Raw genomic sequence first — 18,202 nt, forward strand, 5'->3', positions numbered from 1 at the left:
TTTTTTGGAACTTAAAAACACTGTTCTGCATGACAAAATACATCAAACAGATAAAAATTAAGAAATGATTTGAATTTTCCCACACATGAAGCTTAATGTGCTAATTAAAACACAGCGCCCCTCGTGGACAATATAGGAACTGCATATTTTCAATTAAACGAAGTACATGTTTTTTTCAATAATTGTTTTATCATTCTCTTCCTTTTATCTTTTCCACTTGTGAAAGTCAAATCTGATGAGCTCTTTGTGGCATCTTATTGCCACATTGCCAGACAGGACACTGGAAAAAAAATATATATATTTTTTTAAATTATTTTTTATAATAATGCATTTAGCCCCAGGGCCGGACTAAATTGTTCGGCGGGCCGGATCCAGCCCGCGGGCCGTATGTTTGACACCCCTGGCTTAGCCTCTATCAGGAGAATGATGCTTGCTGCCACAAAGTCAGAACAATTCAGGAATTGTTTTAGGAGCACAGCAATGGATCTAAAGGGGGTTGAATTGGCCTCCTAAAGCCCCCCTGACCTTTAGGGGTCTAGTGTAGTCCCCCCTCGCTTGCTGGGCCAGGGCTGTTTTGAATGCAGAAGAAAAACCAGCAGAATATCATCCAGTGGGTGGGTGTCACAGTGTTATACTTGATAGGTGAATACTTCACCGTTTCCATTTAGCTCAACCTGTATCGTCAGTCTGAAAATACTATCGCGTCTCACGTTTTCCTGATAGGGTGCTAAATAAATCCCTCAAGTGCGAGCCACCAGAATTGACAGACTGCTGGACAGGCGTCGACACGTTTTCAGAAAGAACTGAGTGAAAGTCCAGTTGCCTTGGATATAAGCCTGTTTGCTGATGCTAAATAAAGTAAAATAGGTTATATATAACTTACATAGGGCTGGACGATAATTCAAAAACAACACATACCAATCGATAAACGTGTAGCGCTATAGAGAAAAAAGATGGTCAATAAAAAGTTCAATAGAAGAACACTTTTCCTTCCTTTTGCATTTTAGCCAATCATGCAGGTTCACACTACAGTCACTACATCCTCCCAACCAATCACAAGCGCAGACCCAGGAACCCTCCGTCACCAAGCTCCGCCCCCTTCAAAGAGTTCAGAGAACACATTAGTTACAATAAAGTTTGAATTCAGGGTTTGTTTGATCTAAAAATTGGTAATTAAGCAACAGCATACATTTTTATCAATGTACTTTTTTCTATATCATCCAGCCTTAATATATAACCTGTTATTTTAATACATGAAAGGAATGGGTTCGGTTTTGGCTAGCTAGAGTTGATTTTAAAATCTGACCTTTACTTCCGCACCTCCAGCCACAATATGCCTCATTCATTCATTCATTCATTCATTCATTCATTCATTCATTCATTCATACTCTCATTCATTTTCAACAGCTGCTGGTCCTTCCTGATCTCTATTGTGATGCCAGATCTTTTAAGTTCAGAGCTTATATACATGTGTATATACGGGCTGGTAAAGACGATGGTTATTATGATGATGTTGAACCAGTGGCCATTGCCTCCTTGTTCTCAGGCTGAGGCCCGGGGACTCTATTGCTCTTTGCACACCCTGCTGTCTGCCTGTCACCCCTGGCACAGCTGGCCTGCCTATATTTAGAGCATTACCAGCTCCCCTTGGCAAGATTAATGGAGTGGGGGGGGAGATAAATGGACGAGACGGAGGCTGAAGCTTTGTCGCCATCTCCTCCCTGCCATTGTGCTGACACACCATAAATTATCCTGAAAATAAAAAAAAAAAAAGAATGAAAGAGCAGTGTAGGCATATGGTACACAATCCAGATTTGTCCCCAAAGTTATCTTACTGTCCAAGAGTTTATAACCTTTTGAAACTAAACATTTTTTTTATATGCAGCAGTAGAGTGCCTTGCAAAAGTGTTCACCCACGCTGGCATTTTTCATGTTCGGTTCACGCACCTACCTCCGTACATCCGGGGGAATCGCCCGAGTGCCTTTTGGCGCCAACTGTGTAGTTTTGAGCTTGTAAACATGCGTACAATTTTCAAAACTGTGGCTCGAAGCGTTAAAACCGGATATTTAAGACTGTTGGTTTCTCTCAAATGCAGGGATGACACTTCTGGAGAAGATGCAGAGGACAAGGAGCCCACTGTGGCTTTTAAGGGGAGACGCACAGCTAACAGCCAGGGCCGCCGCAAAGGCCGCGACACCCGCTCCATGAACAGCGAAGGGGAGGAGACCACCACCCCGCCACTCAACAACGAGCTAGGTCAGTCCGAGTTGTTCACGCCGTGGTATTTCCTTATTTCTTTTTGTATTTTATCATTCTCTTCTACTTACCTACTCCTTTTAATCCATGGTATAACGAGGACACACTGTATATACAGGGTTCCCACGGGTCCTTGAAATCCTTGAAAGTTTGTGAATCTAAAAAAATTAATTCAAGGCCCTTGAAAGTTCTAGAAAACAGCCAAAAAAAACCACCTTGTCCTTGAAAGTCCTTGAATTTTTTTGTGGGGTTGAAAGTTCACACGGATGACGACTCATGTGTCATTATTTTACCACCACACGATCTTTTAAAATTATGCTGATTCCGCAGACTTTTAATTTGTAAAAGTACGTTCGCTCTTCTTCGTTAGTTGGTAGGCTACGGTTTAGGCCTACGTGCGTCCAATAGGTTACATTCACGCAGTGTTGCCAACTCAGCGACTTTGTCGCTATATTTAGCGACTTTTCAGACCCCTCCAGCGACTCTTTTTCAAAAAAGCGACTAGCGACAAATCTAGCGACTTTTGGAGACTCTTACGTGAAAGCACGTATCGTTCCTACTCTTGTCCTCCAGAGACAGGTCCTGCCGTGGGGCGCCTCCCCCGTCCCAACCCCGTTCTCGCGCTCCCGCAGGAGTCCCTCTCAGCGCTGCATTCAGAGACACAGCATGTTTACCCTCAGCGTCCAGACTGCAAATGAAGCGCGCATGCGCCGGGATTCCCGGCGCAGGTTGATGAAACAAATTGATATAATTCTGAACATCTCAATGCTGCACTTTTTTTCCATGAATTTCCATGAAACGGTAGGTTAATGTACATCTTATATGTAATGTAGTATGGCATAGCCATGTACTGTGGATATAAATGTAGGCTATGAATATGATCAATATCAATGTAGGCTATAAATTAAGTCCACTTTCTTGCATTGCTTCTGACCCAACAACTTCTATGCCGTTTAGTCTTTTATTGAATTTGCATTGTATTAAAATATGATAACCTATTCAGCGGTCACAGTAGGTAAATGCCGCCATGTGTGGTCCTTGAATTTGAGGAAATTTGTCCTGGAAAGTCCTTGAAAGGTCCTTGAATTTGATGTTCACCAAGGTGTGGGAACCCTGTATATATATATGATGCACCTCGTCCTACTTGACACCTTCTTCCTATGATTACTGATTCTGAGCCGACGTGACATGTGAATTTCTCCAATGCGAGATCAATAAAGCCTACCTTATCTTATCCTGCTAGAAGAGGCTTGCATTTAAAGGGAGATTGCAATTTAAAAGTAGATTCAGGTAAACATGAAATCCTGAAAGTCCAGGGCAAATAGTTGGTTTTCTGAACAAGACGACCAGAATTAAGTACTGTCAAAAAACATAAGAATAAACTGCAAAAATACGTTTTTAAATAACAATATTTTGAATGAAGGAGGATTTCTAAGTTTGGTGATTAAAATAAATCCCTCTGTCAGGTTCCAGCAGGGCAGGGTGACCTGTGATCTGCTGGTAGCCTCCTGTCCTGAACCACCAGAGTGTACTGTTGTTCTTCTGTCCTCCTTCTGTTCTTCATCTCCATTTCAGAACTTTTTAGCAAAAGTTGGCATGAATTAAAGTCGTCTCTCTCTCTCAAAAACAAGAAGTATGGTTTGAGGACAAATAGTCTTGATCAGCGGCGTCTTCCCTATTTAGATTTCCTTGTTGTCCCCCAGATAGCAACGCAGCCATGGATACGCCTCACAGCTTCGCTGCAGGCTAGCACGGCACTTGTGATGTTTCAGCAGCCGTGTGCACGCCGCAGTCGACAGGGATTCCCCAGGTGATGCGGGGGCAGCAGGGAGCAGTCCCCCGGCCCCGCCGCTGTTCGCTCTGCTGCTGCCAGCGTTGCCAAGCGGCCCCTCTGTGCCCTTCACAAGTCCGTGCAGAGGACATATAAGTACAGGCTGCAGCACTTCTGGCAGCCTGGCTTATGGCCTGCGCAGGGAGGGCTGCCAGTTGTTATGTCTATAATCATTAACCGACTTCTCTCCTTGGATTTCCTGCTCCCCTCCATCTAAAACAAATAGTCCTTAGCAACCAAAGCTGCAGTGCTTGTGGCAAAAAAAAAAAAAAAAAACTGCAAGCTGCCCTGCCCCCACCGTCCTTTTATTGTTTTTTTTCCCCCCTTCTTCAATTAAGTTCTCTTCTTCCTTTCCTAATGTCAGTCACTCCCTAACTGACAACTGTCCTCTCCCCCGCCTCCTCCCACCCTCTCTAACTTGCTGCTTCTCTATTTTTTTTTTTTTTTTTTGACAGCCAATCTGGAAATGAATGAGAGCTCTCGCTGGACCGAAGACGAGATGGAAACAGCCAAAAGGGGTAAAGCAGATTTGACTTTTTTTTCTTCTCCTTCTTCCCGTGGCGGGTAGCGTCTTCAGACTCGTCGTGCATTGTAACGCCGGTGTCGGGTAAACGAACGTTAGCCGCCCGAGCGCTGCCTGAAAGCTTCGGCGACTTAACGCGGGTGTGACTTCCTGTTGGAGAGGCGGCAGCTGCCACGTGCTGCTAGGTTGTGTCTGTGCATGTGTAGTTCTCCGTCTGCCTGGAAGCGAGCTGTTGCTCTTTGGAGCCGCTTCCCTTTCTCTGTGGGTCAAGGCAGCTTGTCTTTTATCAGGGAGGCTGTAAAGTCTGTCCCTTATCAGCCAGCCTCTGCAAATGCAGCAGTCATTAACTCTGGCTGTTTATTGTCCCTGACTGAAGATTACCCAAAAGCCTATGGCTGATTTGCAGGGGTCATTGCCCTTCTGCCTGTTTTCCTAGGCGCTAGCTCGGCGAATGAGGCTTTCTGAAAGTATTTGATATGTATATTGCTTGAACCTCAGTTACTGATTGATTGAGCTGCTCAGATTCGTTGAGCTCTTCTCCACACTGCTCTTCTTCAATGATAATTCCCCTCAACTGTATTTTTTCTTAAATGAATCTAATTTTGCCTCTTTATATCAGTAAGTTTCCACCCTTCTGCGTGTAATAAATGCCTCCCTATTATCTAGAGATACACCAGTGAGAATGTTGTGGCCAGTCTCTGTTTTTCTGGTTTTTACAAAGCTTTGATTTACCGATATAAACTCGGGCCGATTCCACTCTCTCTTTATGAACAATTATATTTGAAGATGTAAGAATAGCAGCCATCAGCAGTTACTGTTTAAAGCGGCGTGTTGCGTTTATTTATGTGTCAGGATGTTAAAGATATTGTAAAACAAAGAAAACGTGATGATGCAGTTGATATTTTTAGGTCTATATTGGTGACTAGTGTGGCTGGTGCAGCTCACATTGCTAAAAGAGCAGCCTCTGGGTCTAGTCTCTGGAGCCGCTGAGTTTCCCCAGACGCTGCCAACGTTTCCAAGTGTTCAGTAACAAATAAGAGGTTGAAATCTCCCTCATGCATAAAAGTCATTTTGCTGAACTCCATTAAGCCTTCCTGTTATCTGCTAGAAGTCTTGCTCTCTTGTAGAAACATGCTAGAGTTTTTACGTTTGTCGGGTTCCCCTGACTTTATTTAAAACATCTTATGGATACAGAAAATAGAGTTGACGTCCCTCGGTAACAGCTTCCACGCTGCAGAATTGTGATTAGCACTACCCGTTAGCACTTAGGTATGGATCATTCTCTGATCGGAGAAGGACTTTTATTTTAAAGGCTCTTTAAGTTTCCCACCGGTTGGCCAGGGCTGGACTGAGCCGAAGATCGCTCGGTCCCAATCGTACGCTGCATCTCTTGTTCTTTATATCCGGTTTTTAGCGTTAAATTAGATTCCGGCATCACTCAGCATTTCCTGATGTAGCGGGTATTTTGGGGGTTTTTGCATATGGAGCGTCTCATTATATCGTTTGGCCTTTGCCTGCTTCCTCTCATTATTTGTCCTTCAGCAGAAATTTCCCTCCGAAGTGAGATTGACTTTACATCTGCTTATCTATAGGTAGTGTCTCCTGCGGACTGGCCTGTTTTTTTTTTTTTTTCTTCCCCCTTTTCTTTTTTGTGAGTTACGAGGTTATTTAGTGATAACTGCCGCTGGCCTTGCTTGAACACGGTCCTGTGTAGTAATCCTGGTTAATGTCTTCAGTTCCATTCTCCTGCCGTGGGATTAGTGGGGCACTCCATCCCAGAGGATTAGCCTGGCAGCTCAGCCGAAGCGGGGCTTCTATGAAGGGCTTATGTAACCACAAACACAGGACTCCAGCTACAGTTCAGCAGAGCTGGAGAGGAGGAGCTGCTCCTACCGTTTTTCATCACTTCTTACAACCGTCCTCTAACCTGCCTGAAGGGAGAGCCTCGTTTCCGAGACACCGAGCGTCGCTACCGTCCTCCGTCTGTTTTCTGCAGCGTCCCAAAGAGCCTGATCAGGATGTTTTCCCCAGTCATGTGCTTGATATGTATATGTTTTAAAGAGGCTTAGGTGTCCTGATGCTATTGTATTTATCCCCTTGAGCTAACCAGCTCTGAATAATGACATTACAGTTCTTGGCAGAACACCGGTGCTCCAGCGTGTTGTTGCCAGCCAGTTTAGCCTTAAGCGATGACTATGTGCCACACTGCTCAGATGGTAGAAGGGTAGAGGTGCACTGATATTTTTTTTATGTAATCCCTCCCCCCTTAGGACCAGTGCACATAGAAGAGCAAATGTGCTGCATGTTATTTGATAGAGGTTCTAGTTTTGAGCAGAAAAATGTATCAAAAGATAAACAGCTCTTCCGATATTTTACCTGTTTTTGTTAAATTTGAGAAAGCACTTCAAAGTACTTGTGGTTAGTTATTGAATTTATATCATGCAAATGATGGGAGTTCTTAGTTTTGATATTTAATGAATTGGGGGGGTGGGGGGTGATGATAAATCAGATTCTACAGTATTTTACTGCCAATCAAGGGAGAATCAGCCTATTCCTACCTCGGGTTGTTTGATTTGTGCATCTCTAGCAACAGGTTGACGTTCTGGTGCTTCAGTTTCAAAGCCTCCGGCTCTGCCTGCCTTTGTGTGTGCAAGCTGTGGCAAAGGTTGTGTTTGTGTGCCCTTGGTCTCATGTGCGGCTTTCTTGGCCGGGGGGTTTCTGTAGGCGCGCTGATCTGCCAGCTTTTGCTGTGGTGCAGGAGGAGCCCATTTAAAGGAGCAGCAGGTAGAGGAGGCTGTGTTATCTCCCCTTTCTGTAGTGCTCCACCGCAGCTCTGCCTCCCGCTCCTGTCTCTGGGTTAGAAGGTGGCAGTGGCCCAGATTGGCAAGAGCTGTGGAAGATTTGGCAAACACCCCCCCCTCCAGTCTCCCTCCTCCTCCTCCCTCCCTTGCTCCCTCCAACTCCCCCTCGCTCTGTGTTGTTATAAACTGAAGGGGTCACATTCGAGATGAAAAGCAGGTCAGTCAGGAAAAATGTGAAAGCCTTTATGCTTTCTCATGGTATCAACATCAACTCCTTTCTCTCCTCTCCTCTGTGCTCGCCCTCCACTTCTGTATCCTTTCCTTTCCCTTTCTCCATTGTCTCTCCGTCTCCGTGGCTGGGCTCCCTCTCTATCTCTTTCCTCTCCCTAGCTGCTCTCTGTTTACTCTTGGACTGCCTGAATGTGTGTTTGTGTCTGTGTGCAAGAGTATTAACAAGAGAGACGGCGGGAGGGAGGGAGAGGGGTGAGGTGTGTGGGGAGGGGGAGTTCTAGCGAGTTTGTACTCACTCATGCGTTTGTGTCCGCTCCAGTGTGTGCGTGCGCGCCGCCGTGCCTGCTGGCAGAGCCAGGCGAGGGGCGGGTCAGACTGACGGAAAGAGGGAGGGAGGAGGGAGGAGGGAGGGAAAAAAAAAGATAGGAGAGATCAGATGAGGGAGAGAGAGGCTGAGCACAGAGCACCGCCCCACAGTCCCACTTTCCTGTGGAAGTCTTCTCAGACGACCGCCATTGGGGAGAGACGCAGCACAAAACGGCACAGCAACACTTACCGGAGCCCTGGGAGGAACGTTAGCGGGAGGAAAAAGAGAGGGAGGCTAGGAGCATGTGCCATTTCGGAGCATGTCAACCTGACACCGGCTCAAGTTTCCAGCCAGCTGGCAGGAAGAGCGCAGCGGCCGAGCTGTTTTCATCTCGCCTGCTGTGGATCGGAAGGCCCAGCCCCAGAGGAGCTTCCAAGCTGGACCTGTGAAGACCAGAGCGCCTGATAGCGTCACCCCGGGCGCAGGGCCACAGATCGGCGGCTGAAGTGAGAGCAGGCATGTGACAGACAGGAACAACAACTTTCTGGCTGCGCCAGGTGTTGATTGGACTTTCTTGGGGAGGAGCTAACGGGAAGAGAGTTTTGTGATTGGGTGTGAAGCCACCACCTGTTTCAGTATGGCTGCTGCTTATTGGATGTTTGTGCCATGTGTGCTCCGGCTGCAGCTAAGGTTGTGAGTCAACCAGGGCTGATTTGTGTTGTGCTTATGATTAGATCAACTATAGGCCGCTAGGTGTCAGGACAAAGGGATCTTTCACTTTCAGTAAATTAACCTCTCTTATTGTTTTAGCTTCAAAGTGTGCCGCAAAGAGTTTCTCTGACTTAGTTAAATATGCATATTTGGTCTGTAATGGTGCCTTTGAGCATGTTGGGTAACGAGGTACTTTTAGGGCGATGGAATCCCCCTCCTCTCTGCTTGCGGGATGGCTGTAAAAGGTTAATGTTTGTCACATGTCTTGGTCCTCATGGAGGGAGTTAGACAAACTAGTTTGTTGCTGTTCTTTACCAGGGATGCTTTTCTGGCAAAGCCCGCTGGCATAAAATAGAGTTTAATCTGATTCTTTGTGTTTGTTATTGACAGCTCGTCTCAAATGAGCCATAATAGAGAGATTGACAGTAAATAATAGATTTTTGTTTTCTTCTTTTAGCCTTTGGTCGTCAGATCTCTGGTCACATGGCGTCTAATGCCCCTGCAGACAGAATAGAAAAATTGGGATTTTATGGATTCTGAATGTGTCTCAGATTTGTGTGAAGGAGCAGCGATAATAATCTAGTGGTTGATTTTGGATCTCTATTTTTTTGCAACACTGACCATTTGTTAGCTGATTCTGCTTTCTCTTTAAAAAGTATATTGTAACAAGATATATAAACATCATTCAAAATATTATTTTCTAGACTTCCTGCCTCAAGTGGCCTTTATTATAATTTGTATGTAATTAATTGGGGACAGAGGCGACGTCACACTATGTGCATGAACACGATAACAGGGTGATTAAATAATTAAAACTTGCTACTAGTAGGTTTACCATTGGGAAAACACAGATCTCTGTGCATATTCTCGAGCAGGGGTCTCTCCGGTCCTAGAGAGCTAATGTCCTCCAACTTTTAAATGCAACCGTGCTCCAAAACACCTGAGTGGTTTCCGCGGATCTTGGTGAGGTATAGGAAAGCTTATTCAGCCATTTGATTAACATTGCAGATCAGTAGCTGAGCTATCCTTGTTCAAAAAAAATTTAGATCATTACTTTTAGAGATTTCCAAACGGTAGGCAACTTTTACAATTCCAGAAAGTGCCGTGACTATCTTACAATTATTGAATAAGGCTGATTTGCAGTGATAAGTTTAGCCTTCCTATTATCTTATTGAGTCTGGATTTCTCTCGATCCGTCATGTGTTAACATGTAGAAAGTCGAGAGAAAATGTTGAAAGTCCAGCTTCCCTTTAAGTTCCTTCATGTCTCTGACTTGATTTCTAAACAGCGTACTTTGATTCTTACTTCACTCAGTAACAGGGTGCACACTGAAAACTGTTGTCAGTGCAAGTTATAAAAACACAGGAAGTCAGTGTCCCCTTTCGTACCGTTTGCATTTCCAGAACATAAGTGTAAACCAATTTTTACTCATTATTTAACGAGTAAAAACGAGCATGCTATATAAACGAGTCTATTACATAGAGTGTGGGATTATTTTTCTTTTGTTGGTTTTTATGAACTGTGAAGGGAAAAAAAGTTAAATTCTCACACATAATTAATTTCAATCCTACATTATTTAAAAAGTTTGGATTACTCTATTCCCATTTTCTGTGGTTCTGATCCATGTTTGGCCCAGCTTGTTTGCTAATATTTGACTTGGAATTGGACTCCAGATCAACTCAAAATAACTTTACACGACTTCCTGCTGCCAGAGATTATTTATTGGAGTTACGTAAGCATTTTCTGTACAGCGAGCGCTCAGTAGAATATAGAAAAGTGCTTTAAATCATGGGTTGTCAAAGCTAAATAACCGAAACATCAGGTATGAAACAGCCAAGGCTGCAAAGGTTAAAGCAGGCAGCACCAGTTTGAGTTCCCCAATATTCTCTATTTTCAGAGTGGCTGGTCAAATGCTAAACTAATCAGCAGCCGATTTCTCCATGAATCTCTTGCTGTAAATATGCCTTTGAACAAAACAGACTTAAAAAAAAGCCCCTATATATAATCTTGCAGTAATTCTTAAACGGTAGTCCAACTCTTAAATCAGCTGTTGATGATAATCTTATTGCGGATGTGGTTGAGTTAGCATGAAGGGAATTGACCGGGCTGTAAACGGCCGTCTTTCCTTCTTCTGCAGCTTCCTCCCGCCTTACCAGCTCCATTAAGCGATGAGATGCAGAGACCTGTGAACCCTTATCCAAGGTTATCCCAAGATGTGCTGGCTCTGTGCCTGTTAATAACACCCCCCCCACTCCTCCCTCCCCCCCAACAACCTTTCAAGAATCTTTCCTGTTGCCAAGACCTGTCAGGCTGGCACAGGAAGCAAGTGGGTGGTGTAAACTAAGCCTCTTACAACACACACAGTTAATGAGCTGCCTTTGGCTAACTGCGGACTCTGGGTGGAGGGGGGGGCCGGAGCACATTCTACACGGTCTTTCTCACTAGGACTTACACACTGCGACCGCTCACTATAGCTCTTCTTTTAGCACATATACACTGTGATCGTTTACGTGCGCGCGTAAGGGAGCTTGTGTGTTTCCTGACAGGTTGATCTATCACAGCTCGGGCCCAGCGGGTGCCTGTTGACTCTTGTGTAAGACACAATCATGTGCTTGACTGGGTAAAGGACTTGAGTTTCTTGGAATTGGGTCACATCAAAGTCAGTTATAAATATGACCCCAGAGGGGAGAGTTACTGATGTCACTGGTGTGACTGATGGTCCACCTACCGCATTATGCCCATATCGTTTACTCCTTGGTCATCGTAGATGCAACCTACTCTGTTTAGGAAGTTTAAGCCATCTGGCCTTAATGCTGCTGACAGATTGCCTAAAAGTAGCCTAGTTTACGATGTGTTTGGGCTTCTTAGAGGGATGGTTTGGCCTCCTGGTGGAGAGAATCTCTTTGCTATGAATGGCTCTCCCTTCTGCATTGCAGATTTTTAGCTGCCAATGTTCATATGGCAAAAACAAATGATCCTATGTTTAAGAGTTCCCTTTGCATATAACGTTAAACAGCTTTCTTGACATCTGTCGCCCTTTGATTTTGTCCGACCCTAATCCCTTCACCTGTCCACTTGTTGATTCCAGGCCTTCTCCAGTATGGTAGGAATTGGTCCGCCATCTCAAAGATGGTGGGATCTAAAACCGTGTCGCAGTGCAAAAACTTCTACTTCAATTACAAGAAGAGGCAGAAACTGGATGAGATTCTGCAGCAGCATAAAATGAAATCGGTGAGCAAGCCATGCCTTCTTCACACAGTGCATGATGTTTGTGCTTTGATTGCGTCTGTGGGGTTTTATGTGAAGCCGGTTCCTGTTTTAACCCAGGAGAAAGAGCGAAAGGCCCGTCGGAGGGGAAAAGCCTCGCAGAACGAAGAGGCCAGTGCTCCATATCCTGCAGAAGAGGAGGAGAATGAGGGCTCAGGAGCCAGCTGCAACGAAGAGGAAGCTCCTGAAGATGGAGAAGGTAAATCATTCCTAGGAGCATCATCCAGAAGGATAACTTGTTAATTGAGGAAAACAAGTGGGAAATCATTCAATGTGTCTCCCAAAACTACTTTTAGTTTTGGAGTATTGATAAATATATTATAAGGGCAACGCCACAAAAATTTCTAACTTGATACCAATACTAAGAAAAATACTCGATACTCATCATCGTTCTTGGTGCAGCAACATTTTTGAAGGCACAGTTATTTCTAGTTAAGAGCAAAACATATTAATAGCTGCAATATGTTAATGTAGTGACTTCCTTAATTAGGACAAAACCAATAAGCAGAACAGAATTCAGCCGTCATGCCCTGTTTGGAAAACCAGTAGACCAGATGCCACTAATAGTATAAATGTTAATATCGTTTATGGAAGCATGTACCTTTGATTCAGTCATGCGATTGGTTTAGTGTGCAGTTGTGTGCTTTCATTTGCCTGTCAATTTGTTGTTTATACAAACACATTTTTCTAGCGACAGACTAATAAAGAATCATTATCTACCAAAATAAAATGTGTTTATATAACAAACTTGGATGTGACGTATAGACAACATTTTCACAGTGTAAACGAGGAACCGGTCCATGCAAATCTACTCAGTAGCAGCCTTCTACAGCTTCTGTATTTCTGGTAATTTTGCTTTATATTTATTTTTAGCGATCAGCAACAGCAGCAGGGTTGATTGCTACGGGTTCCTACTTTTTTCTGCTCTGTCAGCTTGCATGACTCAGAAAGTGCACACCGGGAGAGCGCAACTTTGGCCACATAGCTCATACCGTCAGAACACCTTCATTGGGCCATCTGCGTCCGTGACGCTAATATCAAAAAGATGGCCTTAACTTTGTCGTCCAGGAGGTTTCCTGCTCCACTGTTGCAGATACAGGAGCTTTACTGACCTGCTTATGTTGTTCTCAAACATGTGTGTTGTAGCGTTAGCACAGCTAGCATGTTTCATCTTTTCCCATTTATTTTTTTTCCCTGTCTATTGTCTTTATAGGGATAGTTTTATCCAAACAATGCTTTTGGATGCCTTGTCAGCTGAAGAAAGTTGAGTTGTGCTTGTTTTTAAAAATTATTTTACCTGCATCTGCTCGCCATGTTAGCAGATTGGAACACTTCCAACAGCGGCTCATTGTTTTGGTCAGGTGAGCGGCTACAGGGAATGTGTATGGGTTCGTTTGTATTGATTTAGACACAAATTAGTATCTTTGAAGAATTTATTTTTCTAATATTGACTCTATTGAAATATGGATTATTTTTGACAACTCTAAAATTTGATCATAAATTAACAGGCATCCCTGTGACCTATATAAGATTGGGCAGCCTACAATTTAGTCATAATTCTTTCTGTTTACATAATCTACTGCACAGAAACCCATGAAGCCTGCAATAATTGTGAGGGGTCTTCCTGCTACTAATTTTGACAAAACATTCACGCAAGACATCGGCAATGTGCTAAGTTATACATTTCTTTTCACGCGTTATACTGTGGAGGTAAAACAAATGAACTTACGCAAACACTGAAAAGTGTGGAATTTAACAGCAAAAACCCACTGAGTTAATCATATTCAGCAGCTGCAACTTTCTGCAGACTAGGTGCTGTATTTTCACAGCAGAGTGGTGAATCCTCAGGAGGTTACATCCATCGCCCCAGTTGGTTTTATGTTCCCCCTTTATTGTATGCTGAAACCTGATTATTCAGGAGACTGGCATTGTGAAGAATCTGGTCTAGCAGATGGAGACGGGGGGAGAAAGGGGTTAGAGGGACATAAAATGATTTACAGTATAAGTCCTAATCTCTGCATCTTTTTGTCCGCTCTCGCCCAGGTGGAGCAAACAACAGCTCGGACACAGAGAGCCTGCCCTCGCCACACTCCTCTGAGGACAGCAAGGCTAAAGAGGAAGGGACCAGTAGGCCTAAGGGCAGCTCCAACCCGGAGGAGAGGGAGGAGGATCAGTCAGGCATGGGCCAGGCAGGGGATGACAAGCCTCCGGTCAAGGAAGAGGCAGAGTCTACTATTAAGCAGGAGATAAAGACTGAAACAGGGGAGTCCAACAAAGAGGAGCCACAACCGGTACCCCCCAGTGATGCCACGGATAAAAAACCTCCAAGAGTCGAGAAGGAGGAAGTTAAAACCTCCACCAAGAGCTCCAAGAAGGAGCATGTGACCAAAGCAGGTCTGCATGGAGACAGTGACTCTAGTGCCACTTGCAGTGCCGATGAGGTGGAGGAGACGGATAACACGGATAAGAAAAGGTGAGAGTTAGGATTTGATTTGTTGTAAAAAAAAAAAAAAATTAAAAATTAAAAGGAGTGTAGAACATTTGACGTTCTCTCCTCGTTTATTATCTTTGTCAAAGGGCGGTTGATTTTGATGTTTCTCTCTGGGTGTCCTACTTCTCTGCTCTGCCACAGCAAACACTAGAAAACAAAGCAGTCAGGGTTTTGAAGTGATATTAGTTGCCTAGCTACACTGTACAGCAGGGATACCATATTTGTCCAGCCACTTGTGTGTATGTGCCACAGGTTGCTCCTTCCCGTCAGCCACGGATTTTACTTTTGCTTTAAATGAATGAAAAATATATTTGCCGTGAATATACGTTGTGTGTGTGTGTGTGTGTGTGTGTGTGTGTGTGGGTGCGAGTCTGTGAATGAGGCCAGAACAAATGAGTGTCAAAGTTCGTGGGAGGAATGATTAGTCCTGTTAACGCGGTGTTTGTTCAATTTTTTTTTCCATGACAGCAGACTGCGTGTACTGGCAGAGCTGAGGGAAATGTTGCCCTCTCTGCCAAAGCAAACAATAGGAGGGAGGGAATGTGTGTGTGTTTGTGCGTGCATGTGTGTGTGCGTGCGTATTTGCCTTAGTATTCCTGTGCTGTGTGCTTCAAAGTGTGTCTTTGAATCAGACGTTGTTGTGTTTTCAGCTGATGTGTTATACACTCTTGTTTTTTTTTTTGTGTGTGCATCTCTACCACAGTCTGAGGCTGCATACGCTGCTTACCGCTGTGCGATGAGTACGATAATATTACAGCTATAAGACCCGACGCTGTCAATAGAGCTACGTTGAAAATTGCTTACAATGCCATAAGCTACTATGGTCTGTTTGCATGTCACAAATCAGAGCCGGCTTGCAAGTACCTTCTGCATCATATTGTTATGGCGCATTCGTTAGTACACTTACCTTATTTTTCAGACTATAAGGCGCACTTAAAATTCTTAAAGGTTCTCAAAAATTGTCATTGTGCTTTATGTATGATTACCGTATTTGTTGTGCTCACCGACAGATTTTATGTGGTACAATGCGCCCAAAAATCTGTCAAAATGTGTAAGCACGACTTTGGTTAGCAACAAAGCCGCTGCGCTCAATGGAAATCCGGAGCACTATGGTATACTGTGTCACTACCTGCTCGCACCGTAACAGGACCCCTGAGGTGTCTACGAGACTGCCTGACTGTAATGTCTAAACTAGAACTGCATTAATGTATGGCAGCCCGCGCCCGGAGTACACGCTAGCAACAATAAACCTAGTTATGTTTATTTTGGTCTTTAGTTGGAAACAGGCGAGTGTAGTCCAACTACTCTGTCCTCCGGACAGAGACGGATAGCTGTCCTTCTAAGGAGAGAGCTGTGTACGGGGGAGGGGCAGAGCAATATTACACACTTGGGAAGAATATTTATAATGCGGTGCGCGTTATGGTCCAAAAAATACGGTATTTATTTCCCCAGAGATGCAACGATGAAGATTTTAATGGCAGAATACTGATTGCGGTTTTCTTCGAGGTTTGACCGGGCGGATTTTGATTTTTGCCAATTTCCGAGATGTTTTGATCCGCAGTGAGTTCATCGTCCAATCCTGATTTCTGAGCTAAAATATCCGTCAGTTCTTTTGATCCAGAAAGCGTTTACTTGAAGCGTCAGTGGTGTTTAAAGCCACTGTGTCGTTAAAGCTAATATGAATAAATTGCACAGTCACTGTCTGTTATTCTGCCTGAATTTCTTGCCCTTTGGAGGCCGCAGCATGGTTTCCGAATGTAACCGTAATCTAAACGTTCCTGCTGTTGACTCTGGGAGCTTGTTGGAGGGGGAAGATGATGCTAAAACAGTCTGAAAGGTTGCAGCAGACAGCAAAAAATAATTGCCTGTGCTGTAAATTTCCCAGCCTCTCTGCCGTCATCATTCATGGGCAGAGGCTATGTAACACCATTGGTAAATGAAACCAAGTGATACAATATCATTTCATTGCTTTAATGCAACAAAATTAAAAAGGGTTACATTTTAATACTTTTAAAGGGTTTTTTAGCAATCAGTGTGAGTTTCACAGCTAGGAGCCCCACATGTAACTGTTGTTCCTCTGGGAGCTTTAAGATTAGAAATATTTTCTGCCTTGTATCAAAGTCTTCCAACATTTCTGTGACACATAAAGGTTGACATCTGTAAAGCTCCTAAAACACAGCCGCTTTGCTTACCATATTTTTCGAACGCTTTAAATATTCCTCCCAAGAGTGTAATATCACTCTTCAAAGGGAGAGCTATCCGTCTCTGTCAGAAGGAAAGAGTAGATGGACTACACTGCCCTGTTTCTAACATAAAGCCAAAATAAACTTTCATATTGAATTAACTTCCTAGGTTTATTGTTGCAAGTGTGTACTCCGGGTGCGGACTGCGTTACATGAATGCACTTCTAGTTTAGACGTTATAGTCAGGCAGTCTTATAGACATCTTAGGGGTCCTGTTATGGGGCCAATCAGGTAGTGACACAGCGTGGCGTAATGCGCCGAATATCCATTAAGTGGAGCGGCGTCGTTGCTAGCCAAAGATTTTTAACAGATTTTTGAGCACATTGTACCCCATAAAATCAGTCAGTAAGCACAACGGTAATCATATATATAAGGCGCACCGGATTATAAGTGATTTTAAGTGCGCTTTATAGTTCGAAAAATACAGTAAGTGATTTACCCTTCCTGTTGTTCACCGAAGCTCCTTTCTCCCCTGTAGAGCTCCAAAGGCTGTTGTCTGAAATCTCTCCTAAATTATTACTACAACAATCCAATGTTCAGCTCTTTTTGTTACAATTTTTATTACAAAATAAATAGCAACTCAGGCCAAGCTGATCATACTGAGAGTTTGCTGAACAACAGGCAGACTGTCCACCTACAGCATATGTTCTTGGCTTTGTACGCTTAAACCTTAAGTAATCAGACAAATTTGACAAATGTGTGTCTATACACACAAATGAAGCCTGTGTTAATATAAAACTCAGGAGAGTACTTTGTATATTTTAATATAAAAGTGTGCAGAAAAAATTGGGATCCAGATTAAATCAGCCAAATTATGACCCCCATCATAACTGCATAGACACTGGCCTCTGTCACTCCAAACACACACAAAGGTACTTTTTGCGTAAACGTTGTATTATATAAAAAAAATACACCAGTTGGCTGTTCCCTGATAAGGATACTACTTTTGAATCCAACAGAAGATGAAGGCATTCCAGGAATATTTGCATTTACGCATTGCTGCGTCTATCAATTCAGCCCAGTTTATTTTTATGGCGGCAACTCACGGCACAGGTCATCTCAAGTCCGTCCGTCCGTCTTCTTCCGCTTATCTGGGGTCGGGTCGCGGGGGTAGCAGCTTCAGTAGGGAGGCCCAGACGTCCCTCTCCCCAGCCACTTGGGCCAGCTCCTCAGGAGGAATCCCAAGGTGTTCCCAGGCCAGCCGGGGGACATAGTCCCTCCAGCGTGTCCTGGGTCTTCCCCTGGGCCTCCTCCCGGTGGGACGTGCCCGGAACACCTCACCAGGGAGGCGTCCAGGAGGCATCCTAACCAGATGCCCGAGCCACCTCAACTGGCTCCTCTCTATGTGGAGGAGCAGCGGCTCTACTCTGAGTCCTCCCCGGATGACTGAGCTCCTCACCCTATCTCTAAGGGAGAGCCCAGACACACTACGGAGAAAACTCATTTCAGCCGCTTGTATCCGGGATCTCGTTCTTTCAGTCACGACCCAAAGCTCGTGACCATAGATGAGGGTAGAAACGTAGATCGACCGGTAAATCGA

The 18,202-nt window shown here is 44.2% G+C and overlaps 1 protein-coding gene across 1 annotated transcript in view; it reads left to right on the top strand.

The window, feature by feature from the left end:
* Nucleotides 1-18,202, top strand: part of ncor2 (nuclear receptor corepressor 2) — a gene marked incomplete in the record, with an annotated part of 132,004 nt that overhangs the window by 79,977 nt on the left and 33,825 nt on the right. The window contains 5 exon segments of the mRNA XM_036144553.1: nucleotides 2,097-2,257; nucleotides 4,544-4,606; nucleotides 11,750-11,892; nucleotides 11,989-12,127; nucleotides 13,972-14,401. Coding sequence (XP_036000446.1) covers nucleotides 2,097-2,257; nucleotides 4,544-4,606; nucleotides 11,750-11,892; nucleotides 11,989-12,127; nucleotides 13,972-14,401 — 936 coding nt within the window.

The sequence above is a fragment of the Fundulus heteroclitus genome, chromosome 12 (genome assembly GCF_011125445.2).
Source record: "Fundulus heteroclitus isolate FHET01 chromosome 12, MU-UCD_Fhet_4.1, whole genome shotgun sequence".
Taxonomy (NCBI): Eukaryota; Metazoa; Chordata; class Actinopteri; order Cyprinodontiformes; family Fundulidae; genus Fundulus; species Fundulus heteroclitus.